The 26,550-nt window shown below is 45.2% G+C and overlaps 1 protein-coding gene across 1 annotated transcript in view; it reads left to right on the forward strand.

The window, feature by feature from the left end:
* The first annotated feature begins 471 nt into the window (after nucleotides 1–471).
* LOC121554912 (zinc finger protein 804A) overlaps nucleotides 472–26,550 on the forward strand; it is a 146,616-nt gene continuing 120,537 nt past the window's right edge. Inside the window, exon 1 of the mRNA XM_045212023.1 lies at nucleotides 472–1,020. Within this exon, the coding sequence (XP_045067958.1) occupies nucleotides 910–1,020 (111 nt within the window). The 5' untranslated portion in view covers nucleotides 472–909. The remainder of the gene's footprint in view (nucleotides 1,021–26,550) is intronic.

The raw sequence follows: 26,550 nt of genomic DNA on the forward strand, positions 1-26,550 counted from the left end.
TCGAGAGTCTGGAAGAAGGAAACTACGCCCACATAGCAACACAACTCTGAAGTGGCTCAGAGAGACAGACTGACTGAATCTGAAGTGGCTCAGAGAGACAGACCGACTGACTCTGAAGTGGCTCAGAGAGAAAGACTGACTGACTCTGAAGAGGCTCAGAGAGACAGACCGACTGACTCTGAAGTGGCTCAGAGAGACAGACCGACTGACTCTGAAGTGGCTCAGAGAGACAGACCGACTGACTCTGAAGTGGCTCAGAGAGACAGACCGACTGACTCTGAAGTGGCTCAGAGAGACAGACCGACTGACTCTGAAGTGGCTCAGAGAGACAGACCGACTGACTCTGAAGAGGCTCAGAGAGACAGACCGACTGACTCTGAAGAGGCTCAGAGAGACAGACCGACTGACTCTGAAGAGGCTCAGAGAGAGAGACTGACTGACTCTGAAGTGGCTCAGAGAGACAGACCGACTGACTCTGAAGAGGCTCAGAGAGACAGACCGACTGACTCTGAAGTGGCTCAGAGAGACAGACCGACTGACTCTGCTGCTCCAGTGATGCTCAAGTCTACGCTGTGATGCTCCAGGAGCCTTCTCTTCACTGACATGAGGAAAGCTTCTCTCAACCCCTGACTGAAGGACTGACCCCAGGGTTGCGATCAGAGCAGTGGCGGATACTGACAACACATAGCAGGTCTTAAAAGGAGTTCTATACAGTCCTTCTAGATATGAGACTGTAGAATTCTCTTGACTTCTGACTGTCAGGGCATGGAACTCTTAACGGCCCCGTTAAAAGGACTTTGAGTACAGATTCTGTAGATCTGCGGTCAGACTCTTAAGAAGTAATTGTTTTCTTCTGTTGATTCTGACTGTTTGTCCGTGCGCTCGGTGGAAGCCCCCGGAACGTTTCTCATGGCTTGCTACTACATCGTCATCAGCTCTACTCACCTCAGCAACGGACACTTCAGGAACGTCAAGGGAGTTTTCCGCGGCCCCCTCAGCAAGAATGGCAACAAGAACTTGGTAAGTACTGTACGTCTTAACTTTGTCTTATTTATTACTTTCTCCTTCGTGTCTGAGTGAGTATCTGGTACTTTCTCCTTCGTGTCTGAGTGAGTATCTGGTACTTTCTCCTTCGTGTCTGAGTGAGTATCTGGTACTTCCTCCTTCATGTCTGAGTGAGTATCTGGTACTTCCTCCTTCGTGTCTGAGTGAGTATCTGGTACTTCCTCCTTCGTGTCTGAGTGAGTATCTGGTACTTCCTCCTTCGTGTCTGAGTGAGTATCTGGTACTTCCTCCTTCGTGTCTGAGTGAGTATCTGGTACTTCCTCCTTCGTGTCTGAGTGAGTATCTGGTACTTCCTCCTTCGTGTCTGAGTGAGTATCTGGTACTTCCTCCTTCGTGTCTGAGTGAGTATCTGGTACTTCCTCCTTTGTGTCTGAGTGAGTATCTGGTACTTCCTCCTTCGTGTCTGAGTGAGTATCTGGTACTTCCTCCTTCGTGTCTGAGTGAGTATCTTGTACTTCCTCCTTCGTGTCTGAGTGAATATCTGGTACTTCCTCCTTCGTGTCTGAGTGAGTATCTGGTACTTCCTCCTTCATGTCTGAGTGAGTATCTGGTACTTCCTCCTTCATGTCTGAGTGAGTATCTGGTACTTTCTCCTTCGTGTCTGAGTGAGTATCTGGTACTTCCTCCTTCGTGTCTGAGTGAGTATCTGGTACTTCCTCCTTTGTGTCTGAGTGAGTATCTGGTACTTCCTCCTTCGTGTCTGAGTGAGTATCTGGTACTTCCTCCTTCGTGTCTGAGTGAGTATCTGGTACTTCCTCCTTCATGTCTGAGTGAGTATCTGGTGCTTCCTCCTTCGTGTCTGAGTGAGTATCTGGTGCTTCCTCCTTCATGTCTGAGTGAGTATCTGGTACTTTCTCCTTCGTGTCTGAGTGAGTATCTGGTGCTTGTGTTCTTTGCTACGCCAGGCTGGAGGGAAGCATTCCAGAACTTGTAACTGTAGTATTTAATATTTATTATGATGCTGGGTTCCAAATAGGATTAAAACAATGACATCACAACAACAGCCTACATCATAAATAACACAATACATCATACAATACATTATTACATTATTCCTCTCTTATTAAAGATGTACAATATAATATCCACAATACCACAATGTCTGTGTGTAAAATGTGGGTGTTAGAGTGTGTGTGAGTATGCGTGTGTGTGTGTTTGTGTGTGTGTGTGTGTCTTCAAAAGTCAGGATGGAACATTGGAATTAAATGTAACTCTGCAGTTTGTGACTCTCACCATTCTATTCTGTCCATAAGAACATTGGAACTAAATTTGCTCTTAACTTTTATTAACTTGATTTAGTTGGACTTGGAAGCAGACAGTAAGTCTCTCTACCTTACTCTTTTTTAATTGGACTAGGAAGTAGACAGGAAGTCTCTCTACCTTACTCTTTTTTAATTGGACTTGGAAGCAGACAGGAAGTCTCTCTACCTTACTCTTTTTTAGTTGGACTTGGAATCAGACAGGAAGACTCTCTACCTTACTCTTTATTAATTGGACTTGGAAGCAGACAGTAAGACTCTCTACCTTATTCTTTTTATAGTTGGACTTGGAAGCAGACAGTAAGACTCTCTACCTTATTTTCTTAGTTGGACTTGGAAACAGACAGGAAGTCTCTCTACCTTACTCTTTGCCTCTTAGTTTTCTTCCATGGAAGACCCCTCACAACATTTTGTGTAAAGGCATGTGATGTAAACACATTATGCTAGTGTCGGGTTGCTTCAGTTCAGACTGTTTCCTATTTGCCACAGAAAAAGTTAAGAGCTAATTTAGTTCCTATGTTCTTTCCAGACTGTTGACAGAACAGAACAGAATGGGTGAAGTGTCGCAGATGGATATGTTCTGACCAGTGGCCGTGTCTAAATTCCTACCAGATGGATGGCGAGGATGCTGCTAATCTCTCAACACGCAGTCATAGTCCTTAATCATCCTTTTACTGTAGGTAGGGGTTTAGTCTGATGCCAATGAATCCTCCTGTTTGTCCAACCAGAGACTAGCATTCTAGAATAAACATTCCAAATTCCAATTGCAAATTCCACAATCAGAACTCGGAATCTGGGGCAACACAGTGGGGAAATTAGGGACGAGGAGAGCTATGTCTAGAGATGTGCTTGGATAGATTTCCTATCTATTAATTATGTAGACAAAAGTGTGATCTCTCCATTGTTTGTCATATTTAGGAAGATCATCGCCCACACTAGATATTAATCTAATAAAAATTCAAGAGTTCCTGAAAGGAAGAAATGCTTTGACTTTTTAAAGCTTTGAATATGAATATGAATATGCTGCTGATGAAATGTCTTATGCTCTCCCTCAAAACCTTCAGCAGCCGAGCAGAACAGAGCTTTCCTGACAGCCGACTCTCCCTCTTTAAAGAATCGGAAATGATTTGAGATGAAAAATTGAAGCACTCTATTCCCACTCATGTAGTAGCAGTAGCATGCTGCCTGCTCCTCCTCCCTCTCACCTCCTCCTCCTCCCTCTCCTCCTCCTCCCTCTCACCTCCTCCTCCTCCCTCTCACCTCCTCCTCCTCCCTCTCCTCCTCCTCCCTCTCACCTCCTCCTCCTCCTCCCTCTCCTCCTCCTCCTCCTCCTCCCTCTCCTCCTCCTCCTCCTCCCTCTCACCTCCTCCTCCTCCTCCTTCTCCTCCTCCTCCCTCTCACCTCCTCCTCCTCCCTCTCCTCCTCCTCCTCCTCCTCCTCCTCCTCCCTCTCACCTCCTCCTCCTCCTCCCTCCTCTCCTCCCTCTCACCTCCTCCTCCTCCTCCTTCTCCTCCTCCTCCTCCCTCTCACCTCCTCCTCCTCCCTCTCACCTCCTCCTCCTCCCTCCTCCTCCTCCCTCTCACCTCCTCCTCCTCCTCCCTCTCACCTCCTCCTCCTCCTCCCTCTCACCTCCTCCTCCTCCCTCTCACCTCCTCCTCCTCCCTCCCATCTCCTCCTCCCTCTCGCCTCCTCCTCCCTCTCACCTCCTCCTACATCTCTCCTCCTCCCTCTCACCTCCTCCTCCTCCCTCTCACCTCCTCCTCCCTCTCACCTCCTCCTACATCTCTCCTCCTCCCTCTCACCTCCTCCTCCTCCCTCTCGCCTCCTCCTCCTCCCTCTCACCTCCTCCTCCTCCCTCTCGCCTCCTCCTCCCTCTCACCTCCTCCTACATCTCTCCTCCTCCCTCTCACCTCCTCCTCCTCCCTCTCACCTCCTCCTCCATATCTCCTCCTCCCTCTCACCTCCTCCTCCATATCTCCTCCTCCCTCTTACCTCCTTCTCCATCTCTCCTCCTCCTCCCTCTCACCTCCTCCTCCCACTCACCTCCTGGAAACGTATGATTTTTGTTTTAGATTCCGTCTCTCACAGTTGAAGTGTACCTATGATGAAAATTACAGACCTCTACATGCTTTGTAAGTAGGAAAACCTGCAAAATCGGCAGTGTATCAAATACTTGTTCTCCTCACTGTAGCTGGCGCGTCAGGTGGCAGGGCACTGAGAAGGGAGCAGGCACACAGCAGAAGCAGCAACAGATTGTTTAAAGACAATAGGAAAGAATAGAGTTACCTCCCCTCATCACTGTGGCAAGGGCTGGTTGCTGTGGGCCATTACCCAGGCTCCATCACCCCTCTACCACCCCTCACCGCTATCGCTTCACTCCATCGTTCACTGCCGGGAGACCTGATGTCATTTAATCTAGAATTACTGAGGCCCGGGAGCAGAGGAGGGGAGTGATGGGGGATGTCCCTTCCTGGCACTGCAAACAGACACTGTAAATATGCCTCCCTGCTCTGCTCTGTTTAGCCTTCCCTCTCTCTCTCTCTCTCTCTCTCTCTCTCTCTCTCTCTCTCTCTCTCTCTCTCTCTCTCTCTCTCTCTCTCTCTCTCTCTCTCTCTCTCTCTCTCTCTCTCTCTCTCTCTCTCTCTCTCTCTCTCTCTCTCTCTCTCTCTCTCTCTCTCTCTCTCTCTCTCTCTCTGCTGTAAATCTGCTGTTGTACCTCCAGAGTGAACACAACCCGACACACTGCATGGGAATGTAACTCTTTGTAAGAGCGCTGCTTATCCCTCCATTGGTGCAGTGCCATCTGGCTACAAACAGCACAGCACAGCGAGAGCAGCACAGAGCTGAGATTTCCGTCCAAAGAAAATGTGCGGCCATACAACAATTTGTTACAGCAGGTTTAGTGGTTCCAGCTACGGCATTAAGCGAGGAGGAGGAGAGGTGGAGAGGGGGAGAAAGGGGGATAGGAGGGGAGACTTCCTCCACATTAAGCTTGGCAGAGACCTACAGCAGAACGAGAGAGAGAGAGCGAGAGAGAGAGAGAGAGAGAGAGAAGAGACAGAGAGAGAAAGAAAGAGAGACAGAGACAGAGAGAAAGAGAAAGAGAAAGAGAGAGAGAGAGAGAGAGAGAGAGAGAGAGAGAGAGAGAGAGAGAGAGAGAGAGAGAGAGAGAGAGAGAGAGAGAGAGAGAGAGAGAGAGAGAGAGAGAGAGAGATAGAGATAGAGATAGAGATAGAGATAGAGATAGAGAGAGAGAGAGAGAGAGAGAGAGAGAGAGAGAGAGAGAGAGAGAGACAGAGAGAGAGAGAGAGAGAGGGAGAGAGGAGAGAGGAGAGAGATAGAGAAAGACAGGAAGAGAGAGAGAATGAGAGAGAGAGAGAGAGAGAGAGAGAGAGAGAGAGAGAGCGAGAGAGAGAGAGAGAGACAGAGAGCGAGAGCGAGAGAGAAAGGAAGGCAGGGATGGAAGGAGGAAAGGAGAGATGGGAGGCTGCCACAGTGGTCATTACACTACAGTGGACATGGTGCTGCTGCTTGGTGGTAATGGAGAGCCTCTCAGAGAGAGACAGAGAACTGTAATTAGAGGTACTTACTATGTGAGCCACCGCTGGATTGCTGCTATGCCTGCCCACTCAGTATATCAACACGCATCACAGGGCACAGTACGGCACGACGGAATAATCACCATCACATTAGAAACAAACAACAAATGAGAGGATTCAGTGAAAGCTCAAGTAGACAAGGTTCAATTCTTCAAGGTTCAATTCTTTCCACTGGTGTTTCGTTAGACTACTATTTCAGATATTGTACATCTCTGAAATCTATATATGAGTCCATAAATGAGTGTTCTCATTGTGGATTGTTGAATTACCTTATGTCTGGAAAGCATTTTAAGTTGTGTAGTGCAGGACTTATGGTATGGGTTTTATAAGTGAGTGCTCATCATTGTAGCTTTTGGAGTTAAGCTTCACTGAAACCTGGAGGCGTTTGAAGTGATGTAGGACTGATGCTAACATACAGTATGGGTGCTATCTGCAGTGGTGGAAAAAGTACCCATACTTGAGTAAAAGTAAAGATACCTTAATAGAAATTGACTCAAGTAAAAGTAAAGGTCACTCAGTAAAATACTACTTGAGTAAAAGTCTAAAAGTACTTGGTTTTAAATATACTTAAGTATCGATAGTAAGTTTAATTGCTCAAATATACTTAAGTATCAAAAGTACAAGTATAAATGATTTCAAATTCCTTGTATTAAGCAAACCAGATGGCACAATTGTCTTTTTTATTTATTTATTTTCTGATAGCCAGGGGCAGACTCCAAAACTCAGACATTATTTACAAACGAAGCATGTGTGTTTTGTGAGTCCACCAGAGGCAGTAGGGATGACCAGGGATGTTCTCTTGATAAGTGTGTGAATTTGACAATTTTCCTGTCCTGTCCTGTCCTGCTAAGCATTCAAAATGTAACGAGTACTTTTGGGTGTCAGGGAAAATGTATGGAGTAAAAAGTACATACTTTTTTTAGAAATGTAGTGAAGTAAAATATAAATAGTAAAGTAAAGTACAGATACCCCCCAAAACAACTTAAGTTGTACTTTAAAGTATTTTTACTTAAGTTATTTACACCACTGATTATCCTAATGTGATATGGCGACATTTAAATGAGATTCATCATTGAGTGCTTTTAGAGTTAACTAAACTTAAATCTGGGTGATTTTGAATCTTTGTAGTGCTGGACTGATGGTATGGATGTTAGAGTTGTGTAGCTGTTAACTGTGATTGGTCTGGCTGGCTGTGAGGTAGAGAGAAATAGAGAAACCTCAGAGGATGTCATCCCTAGAGAGATGTCATCCTGATTCAGAAGACAGCAGCAACGCTAGAACGATCTCAAACTGTTATCAGAGGCAATGGACTTCAGTCCAAACAGTAGGACTACGGCTTGCATCAGATGGCTTAACAACTTATGGTTTAACACAAGAGAGAGTGAAACATTTGGACTTCTATCAGATGACCTAACAACTGATGGTTCAACACAAGAGAGAGAGTAAAGACTGAGACTCTTCTCATCCCTTTCTAAGTTCCAACTTTACCACTCATTACGTTATATAGATGTAATTCCAAAGAGTAGTGACACTTATACTGACTCATCACACTGATCTTCGGCAACATTCATTTGATAGGAGCATGATATACTGGCCTGTGCTTCAGAGAATATAAACTAATTTGGCTTTACATAATTACAGTGACTTCAGAAAGTATTCACACCCCTTTACTTTTTCCACCTTTGTTTTGTTACAGCTTGAATTTAAAATGGATTAAATTGAGATTTTGTGTCACTGACCTACACACAATACCCCATATTGTCAAATTGGAATTAAGTTTTTAGACATTTTTACAAATTTATTCAAAATGAAAAGCTGAAATGTCTTGAGTCAACCCCTTTGTTATGGCAAGCCTAAATAAGTTAACGAGTAAAAATCTGCTTAAGAAGTCAAATAAATTACATGGACTCATTCTGTGTGGAATAAGTGTGTTTAGCATGATTTTTGAATGACTACCTCATCTCTGTACACCACACATACAAATATCTGTAAGGTCCCTCAGTCGAGCAGTGAATTTTAAACACAGATTCAACCACAAAGACCAGGGAGGTTTTCCAATTCCTCTCAAAGAAGGGAAGACATTGAATATTCCTTTGAGGATGGTGACGTTATTAATGACTCTTTGGATGGTGTATCAATACACCCAGTCACTACAAAGATACAGGCGTCCTTCCTATCTCAGTTGCCGGAGAGGAAGGAAACCACTCAAGGATTTCATCGACGCTAATGGTGACTTTAAAACAGTTACAGAGTTTAATGTCCCGTGTAGCTCAGTTGGTAGATAATGGCGCTTGCAACGCCAGGGTTGTGGGTTTGTTTCCCACGGGGGGCCAGTATGAAAAATGTATGCACTCACAAAAAATGTGGCAAAGAAATTAACTTTATGTCTTGAATACAAAGTGTTATGTTTGGGGCAAAGTCAACACAACACGTCACTGATTACCATTCTTCAAATTTTCAAGCATGATGGTGGCTGCATCATGTTATGGGTAGGCTTGTCATTGGCAAGGACTGGGGAGTTTTTTTGGATACAAATAAACGGAATCCTTCAGGAAAACCTGGTTCAGTCTGCTTTCCACCAGACAATGGGAGACAAATTCACCTTTCAGCAGGACAATAACCTAAAACACAAAGCCAAATCTACACTGGAGTTGCTTACCAAGATGACATCTAATGTTCCTGAGTGGCCTAGTTACAGTTTTGACTTAAATCTGCTTGAAAATCTATGGCAAGACTGGAAAATGGCTGTCTAGCAATGATCAACAACCAACTTGACAGAGCTTGAAGAATAAAACAAATAATAATGCGCAAATATTGTACAATCCAGGTGTGGAAAGCTCTTAGAGACTTACCCAGAAAGACTCACAGCTGTAATCACTGCTAAAGAAGCTTCTAACATGTATTGACTCAGGGGTGTGAATACTTATGTAAATTAGATATTTCTGTATTTCATTTTCAATACATTTTCAAAAATGTCTAAAAACATGTTTCCACTTTGTCATTATGGGGTAATGTGTGTAGATGGGTGAGGGGAAAAAAACTATATTTAATCCATTTTAAATTCAGGCTGTAACTCAAAAAAAAGTGAAGGAGTATGAATACTTTCTGAAGGCACTGTGTTAACGGCATAGGCGCAGAATCGATGTCCATGTCCTGGCGTAGTACATTCGGCAGCAGCTTAGTAATGTAATTTACTCAAGCTCCGGGATATGACATTGTTTTTGCACCAGGAACAATCACATTTCTTACCATGGGAGCTGCCCAAAATCACAGCTGGCATGATGGACGAGGAAATCCGCCCACTCCCACGCTTCACAGAATTCAGAGAACCCTTTAAGGAAGGGCTTGAGCCTGTAGCTCCCGGCGCCTGGTGCAGGCCTCCGACAGATGGAGAAGCCCCGCTCGATCCAGAGCAGGGACGGAAGGTTGCCGACGTCGACTTTGAAATCATAGGGGAAGAAGTAGGAGTAGGCACAGCGGCCGCAGACACAGGTACCCCCAGAGGCGAAGGTGCAGGAAGAACAGGCTCCAGGGTGGTGAAACTATTCGTTGTTTGTATCTGCTCCTGGCCTCTCGTTGGGAGTGTAGACTGCTTTGTGGAAGGCCGCTGTCTTCGGCTTCCACGGCTCGTGACATGTGACCATCGTTGATTGCCACGCTCCTCTTGCTGTGCTCCTTCGACTCCGCTATCAGACGGGGGAGGAGAGGCAGGAGATGTCTCCCCTGGCGAACGAACTCCGGGCAACACCGGCCAGTCGGATAACGACAAACGACAAAGCGGAGATGCATCCAACAAGCGTGAACGCCGTCCAGCCACCGGCGTAGAAAATCTAAACATTCCACTCTGCATTTTCCCCAGTTTCTTACGTAGGCTGGCAGCCTGCGTGATCAAGGAAGCCACCTCAAGCCTATAATCCTCGGTAAGTAAACAATTGCCGCATTGGAACTCCGAGTGATCCGGTTTGTCCCGAAACAAAGCGTAGTAGATACAGCTCCTACAGCGCTAGAACCGTTCATTTACTTCTCCAGACAAAGAGGGCCCCATTGGAAAACTCATCTGGGACTAACTCCGTTAGCTTGATGGCTAGCAGCTTAACTAGGTTAGTGGCTGCCCTGCTACTAAACTGCTGCTAGTCCTTTTCTTGTTCCCCTCCCTCGTGCCCACCACTTGTTTCTCCGTTGCAGGCACCACTCACAAACCCTGTCTCACTCACCGCTCCCGATGCCTGCAATCGCGTTCCCTGTAACCTGACACTTGCGCCAGGAGTGTTGTTGTATTTAGATAGCTAGTCAAGTCAAGTCTCCTGCCAACATCGAACTGAGGTGAATAACAAAAAAATCGAAACAATGTGAATTACAAGCTTAGTATTAATTTGATACGTTGGCCATGTGGGAGCTAGCTAGCTAACGTTAGCTGTTTAGCCAGCGTGGAGAATTGAGAAGAAAGACGTCACCGAGACATCATAGAATGTTGATGTACAACTGTAGAATTTAGAATGTATGCATTACAAAAGCATCTGCGATTCTTCTTGACATGAGTCTTGCGTTAACTAACTAGTCGGTTAGCTTATCCAAAGCTAGCTAGGGGATACCTAGTAGGTTTCATAACTCAATGCATTCAACCAAAACGTGTCTTACGGATTTAACCCAACCCCTCTGAATCAGAGAGGTGTAGGGGGCTGCCTTAATCGATCTCCACGTCATATGCACCCGGGGCGCAGTTGTTATTGAGGTTAACTGCCTTGCTCAAGGGCAGAACGGCAGAAATTTCCACCTTGCCAGCTCGGGGGTTCGAACCAGCGACCTCGCAGTTACTGGCCTACTGCTTTTAACTGCTAGCCCACCTGCCTCATCAGCGCGGTTGAAGTTGCATTTTTTTCCTTGTTGACAAATGTTACTGGACATGACTAGCAACAGGCTAGTCCTGGTTATATATATATATATATATATATATGCATCTATGTTTGCTGAGGTTTTAGTTACAAATAATCTTTGCGTGGCTAGTTTGATGAATAGGCAGCCAGTGAGTGTGGCCGCGATGCAGGGAGTTTGTCGCGACGAAGAGAAAAGACACAGATATCTAACTTTTAAGAACAGAATAGTATATGTGCTAAACCCCAATTCATTCACTCCCCCACTCCCTCTCTTTTGGAATAATCACCAGCTTTCAAAAAAATACGTAGCATATGTCTGATGATGTGATTCAGGAGAGTGAGGGTTTTCGTTCAACATTTCTGCGTATGATAAAAGCATTGACCTCTTCTGGAGAAATGGTAACTGCTAACTGTATGATGATTGAGATCCCACTCTGGAAATTGGCACAAAATATTACATTACCCCACCTAAAAGTATACCTCAATGGCTCCTGTTCTGTCACTGGCCCACTACTGTACGTCTCATGTCTGTGCCGACTATGTTAGGCAACAGGAGAATCAGACATGGGTGAGGAAAGAGCAGGCCAATGATCATTGTCTCACGGGAGAGCAACCACCTGCCACATTTTCAAAATCTGTGGTTGGCAAAGCCAACTCAATGCATTTTATTTTTTTATTTTGACCAAACACTATCTTGGTTAGTGATTTTGGCTTTGAGTCTGAAATTTAATTGGTAAACATTTTCACACCATTGTCTTTCCTATATTGTCCTTAAAACACCACTCAAACATATCTTTCCTATCTTACTATGTTTTCTACAAACCTTCCAGGGCCCTTGAGTAATATTAAACCTTTTTAAAGGCCCAGTGCAGTAAGAACTCTGTTTTTCCATGACCCTGACGTTGCAAGAGCCATGCTCTACCAACTGAGCTTCACAGACATACTCTATAATCAATATAAATACTCTATAATCAATATAAATACTCTATAAGCAATATAAATACTCTATAATCAATATAAATACTCTATAATCAATATAAATACTCTATAATCAATATAAATACTCTATAAGCAATATAAATACTCTATAAGCAATATAAATACTCTATAAGCAATATAAATACTATATAATCAATAGAAATACTCTATAAGCAATGTAAATACTCTATAAGCAATATAAATACTATATAAGCAATATAAATACTCTATAATCAATATAAATACTCTATAAGCAATATAAATACTCTATAAGCAATATAAATACTCTATAAGCAATAGAAATACTCTATAAGCAATATAAATACTCTATACGCAATATAAATACTCTATAAGCAATATAAATACTCTATAATCAATATAAATACTATATAAGCAATATAAATACTCTATAAGCAATATAAATACTCTATAATCAATATAAATACTCTATACGCAATATATACTCTATAAGCATTATAAATACTATACAAGCAATATAAATACTCTATAAGCAATATACATACTCTATAAGCAATATAAATACTATATAAGCAATATACATACTATATAAACAATATAAATACTCTATAAACAATATAAAAATTATATAAGCAATATATACTCTATAAGCAATATAAATACTATATAAACAATATAAATACTCTATAATCAATATAAAAACTCTATAGATTTACTCTATTACTACTCTGACTCTACGCTAAAATTAACAATGAATACCTGAATACCTGTTTAAACCTAGCTATGGACACTAACATCAGCGCTGCCATTTCTAGATTCCCTCTGTCAGAGAGAGATGGAACAACGGCGTCTGTGTTTCTCTCTCAGTCCAGGCTGTCCATGGTGTGTTTGAGTGGTGTCTCTCTCTCTCTCTCTCCGTCCCGGGCTGTCGTGAATATGCATATGTCAGGAGGTTATTTCCATGGCCTTATCGATTTCCTCTCTGAGTCATTTGGCCGTCTGCCAGGTCGGAAGGAGAGGAGCGTTATGGTGCTGGGCTGGAGATGTGATCCTCCATTTCTCTAGTGGATAACAGGTCCTATCACACTACTAAACTAAATACTCATGATTTTCCATATTAGACTCTTTTTGGGTATGTTAAGCCGAGTGTAACATCACAAGTGGATATGAATCTCTGTCAATCAATCAATCAATCAGTAAATAATTAAATCATTTTGTTTGCTGAAGCGCGTTTCAGAACTAAAATCTATAAAGCCCTTTTTTGTTTGTTACGCTGAATGGCTCCAGTAGGTTCACTGGAGATCCCTTACGAGAGTGATGTCAGGCAGGTCTAGGATGTGGTGCTCTGTCCTTGTCCAACATGACCCCTCTGGTCCTTATCTAACATGAGCCTCTACTGAGAGCTGAGAGAGAGAGAGAGCTGAGAGAGAGAGAGAGAGAGAGAGAGAGAGAGAGAGAGAGAGAGAGAGAGAGAGAGAGAGAGAGAGAGAGAGAGAGAGAGAGAGAGAGAGAGAGAGAGACAGAGACAGACAGACAGACAGCTGACCTTTCTGTCCTCTGCACACAGCCTGGTCGCTAGCTTTACAAGGCGAAATGAGACGTTTCTCCAAGGCAGTTATATGTAGGGAGGTTACGTGGCAGTTCGTGGCAGTTCGTCCACAAGCTAAGAGTAAGAAGGCTATTTTAAACACCTTTACATTCACCTGTAACTTGACGCAACCAAGGCAGCTCGGTTCAGCGTTTTGGTGAAATTCATGCCCATTTCTCTTCCTACGTATGTTCTTGTGATTTTCACCTCATCTCACTTTGGTCTAACCACTGTCTACTCCCATCCGGTTATATATTCAGAACATCTGCATAGCATGTTCCCATGTAAGTTGTATCAACAGAGATATGCATTATGTCAGTATGGAATTAGCATTGATGTGTGCATAACATCTGCAATGGATTTTTCCCTAACCGACTATTAGTTGAACGGTAGCATCAACACCCTCTGTTCAGGACAGGTGTTGACTAATTGGTGTGACAGTCTTGATTAATCCTCTAAATGTTCTACCTCAGCTGAGCGCTCCACACAGCAAAGGTGTGACACTGAAGAAGCAGTCATTTAGTTATAGCAGTTAGACAGTCACCACAGCCTTATTAACAGGTAGGGAGTAGGGGGTAGGGAGTAGGGGGTAGGGAGTAGGGAGTAGGGAGTAGGGAGTAGGGAGTAGGGGGTAGGGAGTAGGGAGTAGGGAGTAGGGGGTAGGGGGTAGGGGAGTAGGGGGAGTAGGGGAGTAGGGGAGTAGGGGAGTAGGGGGTAGGGGAGTAGGGAGTAGGGAGTAGGGAGTAGGGAGTAGGGGGGTAGGGGGGTAGGGAGTAGGGGTAGGGGGGTAGGGAGTAGGGGGTAGGGGGGTAGGGGGGTAGGGGGTAGGGGAGTAGGGAGTAGGGGAGTAGGGGGTAGGGGGTAGGGAGTAGGGAGTAGGGGGAGTAGGGAGTAGGGGGTAGGGGGTAGGGAGTAGGGAGTAGGGGGTAGGGAGTAGGGGGGTAGGGAGTAGGGGTAGGGGAGTAGGGGAGTAGGGGGGTAGGGGGTAGGGAGTAGAGGGTAGGGGGTAGGGAGTAGGGGGTAGGGGGTAGGGAGTAGAGGGTAGGGGGTAGGGAGTAGAGGGTAGGGGGGTAGGGAGTAGGAGTAGGGGGTAGGGAGTAGGGGGTAGGGGGTAGGGGGTAGGGAGTAGGGGGTAGGGAGTAGGGGAGTAGGGGGTAGGGGGTAGTAGGAGAGGGTAGGGGGTAGGGAGTAGAGGGTAGGGGGTAGGGAGTAGGGAGTAGGGGGGGTAGGGGAGTAGGGGGTAGGGGGTAGGGGTAGGGAGTAGGGGAGTAGGGGGGTAGGGGGTAGGGGGTAGGGGGTAGGGGGTAGGGAGTAGGGGGTAGGGGGTAGGGAGTAGGGGGTAGGGGGTAGGGGGTAGGGGGTAGGGGGTAGGGGGTAGGGGGTAGGGGGTAGGGGAGTAGGGGGGTAGGGGAGTAGAGGGGTAGGGGGGTAGGGGAGTAGGGAGTAGGGGGTAGGGGGTAGGGGGTAGGGGAGTAGGGGGTAGGGGTAGGGGAGTAGGGGGTAGGGAGTAGGGGGTAGGGGGTAGGGGGTAGGGGGTAGGGGGTAGGGAGTAGAGGGTAGGGGGTAGGGAGTAGGGGGAGTAGGGGAGTAGGGGGTAGGGGGTAGGGGAGTAGGGGGTAGGGAGTAGAGGGGTAGGGAGTAGGGGAGGTAGGGGGTAGGGAGTAGGGGGAGTAGGGGGTAGGGGGTAGGGGGTAGGGGGGGTAGGGGGTAGGGAGTAGGGGGTAGGGAGTAGGGGGTAGGGGGGTAGGGAGTAGGGGTAGGGAGTAGGGGGTAGGGAGTAGGGGGTAGGGAGTAGGGGGTAGGGAGTAGGGGGGTGAGGGGAGTAGGGGGTAGGGAGTAGGGGTAGGGGGTAGGGGGTAGGGAGTAGGGAGTAGAGGTAGGGGGTAGGGAGTAGGGGGGTAGGGGAGTAGGGAGTAGGGGGTAGGGAGTAGGGGGTAGGGAGTAGAGGGGTAGGGGAGTAGGGGGTAGGGAGTAGGGGGTAGGGAGTAGGGAGTAGGGGGTAGGGAGTAGGGGGTAGGGGGTAGGGAGTAGGGAGTAGGGAGTAGGGAGTAGGGGGTAGGGAGTAGGGGGGTAGGGAGTAGGGGGTAGGGGGTAGGGGGGTAGGGGGTAGGGAGGTAGGGGGTAGGGAGGGTAGGGAGTAGGGAGTAGGGAGTAGGGGGTAGGGAGTAGGGGGTAGGGGAGTAGGGGGTAGGGGGGTAGGGGTAGGGAGTAGGGGGTAGGGAGTAGGGGGTAGGGGAGTAGGGAGGGGAGTAGGGAGTAGGGGGTAGGGAGTAGGGGGTAGGGGGTAGGGGAGTAGGGGAGTAGGGAGTAGGGAGTAGGGGAGTAGGGAGTAGGGGGTAGGGGAGTAGGGGGTAGGGAGTAGAGGGAGTAGGGAGTAGGGAGTAGGGGGAGTAGGGGAGTAGGGAGTAGGGGGTAGGGAGTAGGGGGTAGGGAGTAGGGGGTAGGGAGTAGAGAGTAGGGAGTAGGGAGTAGGGGGTAGGGAGTAGGGGAGTAGGGAGTAGGGGGTAGGGGAGTAGGGAGTAGGGGGTAGGGAGGTAGGGGAGTAGGGAGTAGGGGGTAGGGGGTAGGGAGTAGGGGGTAGGGAGTAGAGGGTAGGGTAGGGAGTAGGGGGTAGGGAGTAGGGGAGTAGGGGGAGTAGGGGGTAGGGAGTAGGGAGGGTAGGGGGTAGGGGTAGGGGGTAGGGAGTAGGGGGTAGGGGAGTAGGGGGGTAGGGAGTAGGGGGTAGGGAGTAGGGGGTAGGGAGTAGGGGGTAGGGAGTAGGGGGTAGGGAGTAGGGGGTAGGGAGTAGGGGGTAGGGAGTAGGGGGTAGGGAGTAGGGGAGTAGGGGGTAGGGAGTAGGGGGTAGGGAGTAGGGGGTAGGGGGAGTAGGGGGTAGGGAGTAGGGGAGTAGGGGGGAGGAGTAGGGAGGTAGGGGGTAGGGGAGTAGGGGGGGTAGGGGAGTAGGGGGTAGGGGAGTAGGGGGTAGGGAGTAGGGGGTAGGGAGTAGGGGGTAGGGGAGTAGGGGGTAGGGAGTAGGGGTAGGGAGTAGGGGGTAGGGAGTAGGGGGTAGGGAGTAGGGGGTAGGGAGTAGGGGGTAGGGGGTAGGGGGTAGGGAGTAGGGGGTAGGGAGTAGGGGGTAGGGAGTAGGGGGTAGAGGGTAGGGAGTAGGGAGTAGGGGGTAGGGGGTAGGGAGTAGGGGGTAGGGAGTAGGGGGTAGGGGTAGGGGGGTAGGGGAGGGTAGGGGGTAGGGGTAGGGAGTAGGGGGTAGGGAGTAGGAGTAGGGGGTAGGGGTAGGGGGGTAGGGGGGTAGGGGGGGGAGTAGGGAGTAGGGTGGAGTAGGGGGTAGGGGGTAGGGGGTAGGGGGTAGGGAGTAGGGAGGGGGTAGGGGGTAGGGGGTAGGGGTAGGGGTAGGGGGTAGAGGGTAGGGAGTAGGGAGTAGGGGGTAGGGGGTAGGGAGTAGGCAGAGGTGTCTTTACTGAAGACATACAATCAGTTATACCTCTACCAACACAGGACAAGTGTGTTTGTGTGCGTGTGTGCGTGTTCCTTTGAGTCAATGCGGTTTTAGAGATACGGTCCATGATATAAAATGTCACTTCACGTCTGCTTTCCTAACTCCATCCCTCCATCCTTCCACACAAAAGGGACTACAAAGGGTGACGATTCTTAAAAAAAAAAATATATATTATAAAATGTTTCATTGGATTTTTTTGATCTGATGAGAAGTTTGATGACGTTTGATGATATGTGCCCTAGCCTACCACACAAAGGCACTACGGATGTATTTTCCCTGGTTGACACAGACATGCTCAGGATAGTGATATCACAACTTAAGCCTTCTACTTAAGCACTTTCCCTACTGCACTAAAAACTGCAATGGCGAAACCCCTTCTAGATTCCTCAGCTCTTAGCAATATTCGGCCAATCTCCAACCTTCCATTCTTAAACAAAAAATTGGTGTTCAGAACAGCTAAATTAGGTAGCCTTGTGGCAGGTAGCCTAGTGGTTAGAGCGTTGGACCAATAACTGAACATTTCTGTTTCAAATCCCCGAGCCCATAAAGTGTGTGTGTTGCTGTAAATCGCTCTGGATTTTTAAAAAATTCCAATCTGATTTTCATGCTCACCACAGCACAGAGACAGCCTTAGTCATAGTGGTGAATTATCTTAGAGCAGATGCCAAACAGCTCTCTGTCCTTGTACTCTTAGATTTAAGTGCTGCATTTGACACTGTTGACCATGATGTCCTTCTGGACAGACTGGAGAGGTGGTTGACCTCTGTTGACCATGATGTCCTTCTGGACAGACTGGAGAGGTGGTTGACCTCTGTTGACCACGATGTCCTTCTGGACAGACTGGAGAGGTGGTTGACCTCTGTTGACCATGATGTCCTTCTGGACAGACTGGAGAGGTGGTTGACCTCTCTGGTCCAGTTCTAAATTGGTTTAGGACCTATTTTACCAGTTGAGAGTTTTTTTTGTCACCCCTTGGTGAACATAACCCAGAGAAAATAAAATATCACATATGGCGTTCCAGAAGGTTCTATTGTGGGTCCGGTACTGTTCAGTTTATATAAGTTACCCCTTGGCAGCGTTGTCAGCATTGGTTTTAACCGCTACGGAGACGATACACAACTTTACATTTCTGTGTCACCAGAGGATGTTTAGCTCCACCAGGTACCTTATTAGACTGTCTTAGTGATTTGAATACTTGGATGGCTCACAACTTCCTCCAGCTAAATCAAGACAAGACCGAGGTACCTATTGTTGGAGCCAAAGCACCGAGAGCCGCATTTAGCACAGAGAGAGAATCTGGCCGCACATTTTAATTCACAGGCAATAAAGATAAAACACCAGGTAAAAAAACCCAGGTGTTATTTTAGATTCTGAACTAAATTTCGAATCACACATCAGGAGGAATGTGACCAAAATAGCTTTTTACCACCTGAGGAACATTGCCAAGGTGCATCCGTTTCTCTCTCAGGCTGATACATCCATGCTTTTATTACAAGCAGGCTTGACTACTCTAATGCTCTCCTGTCTGGTCTACCCAAGAAAGACATTGGTCAACTGCGAAACATACAGAATGCTGCAGAAAAGGGTACTGACCAAGACCAGACGGAGAGCACACATTACACCGGTTTTAAGGTCTCTGCACTGGCTGCCTGTGAGTTTTATAATTAATTTTAAGATTCTTCTATTGGTTTATAAATCAATCCACAATTGTGCACCCCAATACATGTCAGACACGCGTTTAAGTGATGTACCCTGTACCTCAGTTGGTAGAGCATGGCGCTTGCAACGCCAGGGTTGTGGGTTCGTTTCCCACTTGTGGCCAGTATGAAAAATGTATGCACTCACTAATTTTAAGTCGCTCTGGATAAGAGCGTCTGCTAAATGACTAAAATGTTAAATGTATGTACCCAGTAGGTCCCTCAGGTCCTCTGGCACTGGCTTTTTAACTATCCCGAAGCCCAGGACCAAGAGGCATGGGGAGGCAGCCTTTAGTTATTATGCCCCCAGCCTCTGGAATAGCCTGCCAGAGAACGTGAAAGGGGCTGAAACTGTGGACATATTTAAAATAGATCTTAAAACACATCTTTTTAGCTTTGCTTTTCCTCAGGGTGCTTTTTAGTCGTTCAGTTTGTCATTCTTTTGTTTTGTATCTTATGTTTGTTTTGTAGAAAATACTTCAGCTTTTATTTTCATTGTTTTTTTATTAGTTTTTTCCTGTAAAGCACATTTCGTTGCATTCCATGTCTGAAATGTGCTGTATAAATAAAGCTAGATTTTTTTTTTTTTACTCCATATACAAACGTATACATATGAACAACTTACAGACGCACACAAACAATGACTACATTTCATCTGCCCAGACCCACGTACTCACAACACCATCCCTAGTACCCACATGCTCACACCACCATCCCTAGAGCCTGTATGCTCACACCCACATCATCCCTAGTACATGTATGCTCACACCCCCACCATCCCTAGTACCTGTATGCTCACACCCCCATCATCCCTAGAGCCTGCATTATTGTTTGCCACCTGGCCTTAAATTGTATCAATTAGCTTTTTTCGGTCGCCCTTGCTATTTCAATATTTCAATAATAAATCATTACATTTTTCCATTGTGTTAATGATTGCGGATTGATTGATTTCCAAGTTTTTAGTATACACATTTTTCAAGATCAGTGACGAGAAGAGAATCATCCAGCCCATTGGGTATCTCACTACACCTCCATATGCCATGTCGTGAAATACGAGGACAGACGGATAAAGAGTACATTTCTTCTAACAGCCAACTTTATAGCTCCGCCCACAACTTCCGGACTTCATAGCATTCCCAGAAAGCATGGATTATTGAGTCATTATTAGTTTTACACTTAAGACATAACTCTGCCGTTGTGCTGTAAAATTCTATACATTAGTTTATACTGGATTAAGTGTACATTTTCGTTAACTGTAATTCAGTTAGTTATGCTCCAGCATTCCCTCCATCTTGTGCCAATATAAGTTCTTTTTAATTCTTGGATCCAATAGTTTATATTTTTTTCTAAGAGATGGTCAGTTGGATATGCTCTCTGAAAAGGTTTTGTTTATCTTTCCTATCATATGAACATATTTTTCTGACTCAAATAAGATTCCCTCAAGGTTGCTCTGATGTCTAAAACATTTCAAATCAAAATTTCGTGAAATGTAACTTTTATGTTGCATGTATTTGAAACTTTCTACATTGGTCAGTCCATTTTTTTTAATTCTGTCATGGAAATACGTGTATTTCCTGTTACCAAGCCATTTACTGTTTCCATGCCTTTAATTTTGCCTGTGGACCAATTTATCAGTGAATTTTGAAAAGCTACCCAAGGATTGTTCCATAAGGTTGTGCTTTTAGGGAGTGATATTGGTTCTTGTAGAATACATTTCATTTTCTTCCATATTGTTATAGTGTTCCTAACTATGAAGTTGTTCATGTTCATCGCTTTATCCTTTGAAAATAAACACGTAAAAAGATTCTGGGGATGAGCATGCGCATCTTCAATATGCACTTGTTGGTCCTCTTTAGTGCATTGAACTATATGTCGCAAGGTAGCGAGTTGATACAATTCCAAGTCTGGAAGGTTAAAACCACCCTCAGACTCAGGAAGATGTAAAACTTTCCTTTTTTATTCTATTCGTTTTATTTAAAGTATACTTTTTTTAAAGAATGTCTTTGGTGGGGTAATTGATATTACCGAAAATAAATACAAAAACATTGGCAGCCATGCCATTCTAAAGATGTGTATTCTACCTGTAAGATGCATGGGAAGATTATTCCATTTAATTAGATCTGCTTTCATATTTTTGAGTAATGGAATCAGGTTTTTGAATATCTGTTGTTTGTTTTCACTTGTTAAGCATCCTAAGTATAAAAAAAAAAAAAATTGTGGTCAACTTAAAGTATTGCTGTAGATTGTGAGTTATTCTTTTTTTATTTTTCCTATTACCAATATTTTGTTTTGTTTATCCACGTTCATTTTATATCCTGAGATTGTTTTGTATGAAAATATTTTTATCAGAAGGGGCATTGAGTTTTCAATATTGGTCAGGTACATCAGGAGATCATCTGCAAATAATTTTTGTTTATATTCATGTTTACCAATACTGATATCTGGTTTGGGTCCTGTCTAATTCTTTCTGCAAGCAGTTCAATTGCCAGTGCAAACAGGAGGGGGGAGAGGGGACATCCCTGTCTTATTCCACTTTCTAAAGCAATTAGGACATTTATACTATATTTGTATTAAATGTAATATTTCAGCTGGAAAAGGACACTATTCTGAGGCCTCATAAATGTGCAAATCCTGTGTCATCATTCAGACACCTATTCCCTGAAAATACACCCCTGAATAAACCAGGTATTCATGAGTCACAAAAGCACAGCAGGAGAGGATGCTGCTAAGCTATAATAGCACAATTACACAGTATCATGGATGCATTACCCTTTACAATCTCTACTGGGCCCACCTGATACTGCATCCCAAATGGCACCCTGTTCCCTAAGGTCCCTGGTCAAAAGTTGTACACCAGAGGGAATAGGGTGCTATTTGGGATGCTGACACCGTCAGGGTGAAATGTCTCATGTGATGCTTGGCTCAGTTGTGGGTCTGACTACGGCGCCAATTCCATCTCTTTGTCATAAATATTTAAATCATTCCCAAACGATGTGAATCTTAACTGAATATCTATTGTTTGGTGACCTGTTAGGGATGTAATCTTCTGTCAGTGAGAGCCAAACATTGACTTTGAAATACTTTTCAGAGAATACATAATGTGGACTCTGGTTGTGTCCAAAATCGCACCCTATTCCCTGTAGTGCAATACTTTTGGCCCTATGAGTCCTGGTCAAAAGAAGTGCACTACATGGTGAAACGGGTACCATTTCAAATGCAACCTTTGTGTGATGTGAATTCTATGTTCCTGCATTTTAAAATGTCAACACTCTTGTGCTAGAAAGCAAGCCACAAACCTCTTTTGGCCTCGGCCCTACGTCTGTTCTGCTGTGTATCTGAAGGAAGAAGCAAAGCCTCGAGGTCGCCCTCGTCCAAAAATGTCCTCAGGGACCACCACTTACTTCCTACATCGCCGCCAGGGACCAATCCGCTGTGACCTCTGGAGCATGCTCCCTCCACACCAAAGGCCCTAAAGCCCACAACTTTGAGATTTTAGGTTAAATAATCAAAAATGGCTGAAGTAGAATAACACTTCTATTTGGAATGCTGGAATGCTTTTCTGTGGCTGGAGAGGTAAAGTGCTTGATGAGAGAAAGAGAGAGAGAGCTAAACACTCTCTCTCTCTCTCTCTCTCTCTCTCTCTCTCTCTCTCTCTCTCTCTCTCTCTCTCTCTCTCTCTCTCTCTCTCTCTCTCTCTCTCTCTCTCTCTCTCTCTCTCTCTCTCTCTCTCTCTCTCTCTCTCACCCCTCCCGAGTGGCGCTGTGGTCTAAGGCACTGCATCGCTGTGCCACTAGAGATCCAGGTTCGAATCCATGCTCTGTAGTAGCTGGCTGCGACTGGGAGACCCATGGGGCGGGAAGGGAATGGCCGGCAGGAATGTAGCTCAGTTGGTAGAGCATGGCGTTTGCAGCGCCAGGGTTGTGGATTCGATTCCCACGGGGGGCCAGTATGAAAAAAATATAATAATTTATGCACTCACTAACTGTAAGTTGCTCTGGATAAGAGCGTCTGCTAAATGACTAAAATGTCAGTTAGCTGACATATTGAATTGTTTTAATATGGTAAAACTATGGATCATTTAGCTCAGGGTTCTTCAATCCTGGTCCTGGAGGGCCGAAACACCTCTGTTTTTCATCCTCTCCTTCTAATCAGGGGCTAATTCAGACCTGGGAAAACCAGGTGAGTGCAATTAACTACCAGGTAGAAATAAAAAACAGAAGTGTTTCGGCCCTCCAGGACCAGGATTGAAGAACCCTGATTTAGCTATTTGATTTAGGATTTTAGGACCCCTTTAGGTATAACAAAATGTATACAAAAATTATTTGATAAAATATAGATTTTGGCCTTTACTACTAAAGCCGCTAGAAACGCATTGAATAACACATTCACACATCCACAAATGGCAACAAGGACAGTCAAAAAATTAATCATATGAAACAAGGTTTTGAATTGTCTGTCTTAAATATGTATATAAAAAAACTCAGGAAATAAAAAAATGTAACACCATTTTTTGTGTAGGCACAAAACTAGCTTCATACTGTACTTCCATTCATTTTTTTAAAACCGGTATTGTGACACTTGTGGGAGTCATAGAGTAACATGAGAATCTCTCCTTTTCACAGTGGGGTCCTATTAGTTTGTAGCCCAAACTAGCTCTGAACTTCTGAGAATTGATTTTAAAGAACTGATTCTTGTACTGAAAGATTCCAAAAAGAGGACCAATTATTTCATCTATTCCGGTACCATAGTTGGTGTGAAAGAATCAGCAGGCTACTGGCTAACAGATTGTTGTTGTTGGAATAACTTCGACACCTTCTGGAAACAGAATGACGGCACTTTCTAAAGGAATGACGGAGTCCATCCAAATCATCTTGGATCATGGAGTCTGTCAACGCATTTCAAGAATGCATTGAGACAATGAGAACGTGTAGCACAGTTGGTAGAGCATGGTGCTTGCAACGCCAGGGTTGTGGGTTTGATACCCACGGGGGGCCAGTATGAAAAACTAAAATAAAAATGTATGCACTCACTAACTGTAAGTCGCTCTGTATAAGAGCGTCTGCTAAATGACAAAAATGTAAATGACTTATCAATGACCCAAGACCTGCTCAGTTAATCCTTACCAATGATACAGCAAGTGTACGTTGGCAGACACAATGTAAGTAACTTAACATACAGTGTCTTGCATAAGTATTCATCCCCCTTGGCTTTTTTCCTATTTTGTTGCATTACAACCTGTAATTTAAATGGATTTTTATTTGGATTTCATGTAATGGACATACACAAAATAGTCCAAATTAGTGAAGTGAAATGAAAAACATTCTAAAAAATAAATGATGGAAAAGTGGTGTGTGCATATGTATTCACCCCCTTTGCTATGAAGTCCCTAAATAAGATCTGGTGCAACCGATTACCTTCAGAAGTCACATAATTAGTTAAATAAAGTCCACCTGCGTGCAATCTAAGTGTCACATGATCTGTCACATGATCTCAGTATATATACACCTGTTCTGAAAGGCCCCAGAGTCTGCAACACCACTAAGCAAGGGGCACCACCAAGCAAGCGGCACCATGAAGACCAAGGAGCTCTCCAAACAGGTCAGGGACAAAGTTGTGGAGAAGTACAGATCAGGGTTGGGTTAAAAAAAAATATCAGAAACTCTGAACATCCCACGGAGCACCATTCAATCCATTATAAAAAAATGGAAAGAATATGGGACCACAACAAACCTGCCAAGAGAGGGCCGCCCACCAAAACTCAAGGACCAGGCAAGGAGGGCATTAATCAGAGAGGCAACAAAGAGACCAAAGATAACCCTGAAGGAGCTGCAAAGCTCCACAGCGGAGATTGGAGTATCTGTCCATAAGACCACTTTAAGCCGTACACTCTACAGAGCAGGGCTTTACGGAAGAGTGGCCCGAGAAAAGCCATTGCTTAAAGAAAAAAATTATCAAACACGTTTGGTGTTCGCTAAAAGGCATGTGGGAGACTACCCAAACATATGGAAAAAGGTACTCTGGTCAGATGAGACTAAAATTGAGCTTTTTGGCCATCAAGGAAAACGCTATGTCTGGCGCAAACCCAACACCTCTCATCACCCCGAGAACACCATCCCCACAGTGAAGCATGGTTATGGCAACATCATGCTCTGGGGATGTTTTTCATCGGCAGGGACTGGGAAACTGGTCAGAATTGAAGGAATGATGGATGGCGCTAAATACAGGGAAATTCTTGAGGGAAACCTGTTTCAGTCTTCCAGAGATTTGAGACTGGGACGGAGGTTCACCTTCCAGCAGGACAATGACCCTAAGCATACTGCTAAAGCAACACTCCAGTGGTTTAAGGGGAAACATTTAAATGTCTTGGAATGGCCTTGCAATCCAATTGAGAATCTGTGGTATGACTTAAAGATTGCTGTACACCAGTGAAACCCAACAACCATGAAGGAGCTGGAGCAGTTTTGCCTTGAATAATGGGCAAAAATCACATTGGCTGGATGTACCAAGCTTATAGAGACATACCCCAAGAGACTTGCAGCTGTAAATGCTGCAAAAGGTGGCTCTACAAAAGTATTGACTTTGGGGGGGTGAATAGTTATGCATGCTCAAGTACAGTTTTTTTGTCTAATTTCTTGTTTGTTTCACACAAAAAAAATATTTTGCATCTTCAAAGTGGTAGGCATGTTGTGTAAATCAAATGATACAAACCCCCCAAAAAATCTATTTTAATTCCAGGTTGTAAGGCAACAAAATAGGAAAAATGCCAAGGAGGATGGATATTTTCGCAAGCCACTATATGTACATTTAACTGTCCTGAATGCCTCTATTGATCCTACAGCTATTGTATGCAGTAATCATGTGCCTATGAACCAGTTTCCTCTTGTCATGTTAGTCATTGCATACCTTAGAGAGCTTTATAACATGTCAGAAATGTCCAGATCAACTAGCCCATATCAGCTAGGTTTTTTAGCCCATAGATTTTGTAGTAATGTTCGAGTCACTCAAATAAACTCAGCAAAAACAGAAATGTCCCTTTTTCAGGACCCTGTCTTTCAAAGATAATTCGTAAAAAATCCAAATAACTTCACAGATCTTCATTGTAAAGGGTTTAAAAACTGTTTCCCATGCTTTTTTCAATGAACCATAAACCGTTAATGAACATGCACCTGTGGAACGGTCGTTAAGACACTAACAGCTTACAGACGGTAGGCAATTAAGGTCACAGTTATGAACACTTAGGACACTAAAGAGGTCTTTCTACTGACTCTGAAAAACACCAAAAGAAAGATGCCCTGGGTCCCTGCTCATCTGTGTGAACGTACCTTAGGCATGCTGCAAGGAGGCATGAGGACTGCAGATGTGGCCAGGGCAATAAATTGCAATGTCCGGACTGTGAGACGCCTAAGACAGCGCTACAGGGAGACAGGATGGACAGCTGATCGTCCTCGCAGTGGCAGACCACGTGTAACAACACCTGCACAGGATCGGTACATCCAATCATCACACCTGCGGGACAGGTACAGAATGGCAACAACAACTGCCCGAGTTACACCAGGAACGCACAACCCCTCCATCAGTGCTCAGACTGTCCGCAATAGGCTGAGAGAGGCTGGACTGAGGGCTTGTAGGCCTGTTTTAAGGCAGGTCCTCACCAGACATCACTGGCAACAACGTCGCCTATGGGCACAAACTCACTGTCGCTGGACCAGACAGGACTGGCAAAAAGTGCTCTTCACTGACGAGTCGTGGTTTTGTCTCACCAGAGGTGATGGTCGGATTCACGTTTATCGTCGAAGGAATGAGCGTTACACCGAGGCCTGTAATCTGGAGCGGGATCGATTTGGAGGTGGAGGGTCCGTCATGGTCAGGGGCGGTGTGTCACAGCATCATTGGACTGAGCTTGTTGTCATTGCAGGCAATCTCAATGTTGTGTGTTACAGGGAGGACATCCTCCTCCCTCATGTGGTACCCTTCCTGCAGGCTCATCCTGACATGACCCTCCAGCATGACAATGCCAC

Source organism: Coregonus clupeaformis, chromosome 40 (genome assembly GCF_020615455.1).
Source record: "Coregonus clupeaformis isolate EN_2021a chromosome 40, ASM2061545v1, whole genome shotgun sequence".
In the NCBI taxonomy this organism is placed as follows: Eukaryota; Metazoa; Chordata; class Actinopteri; order Salmoniformes; family Salmonidae; genus Coregonus; species Coregonus clupeaformis.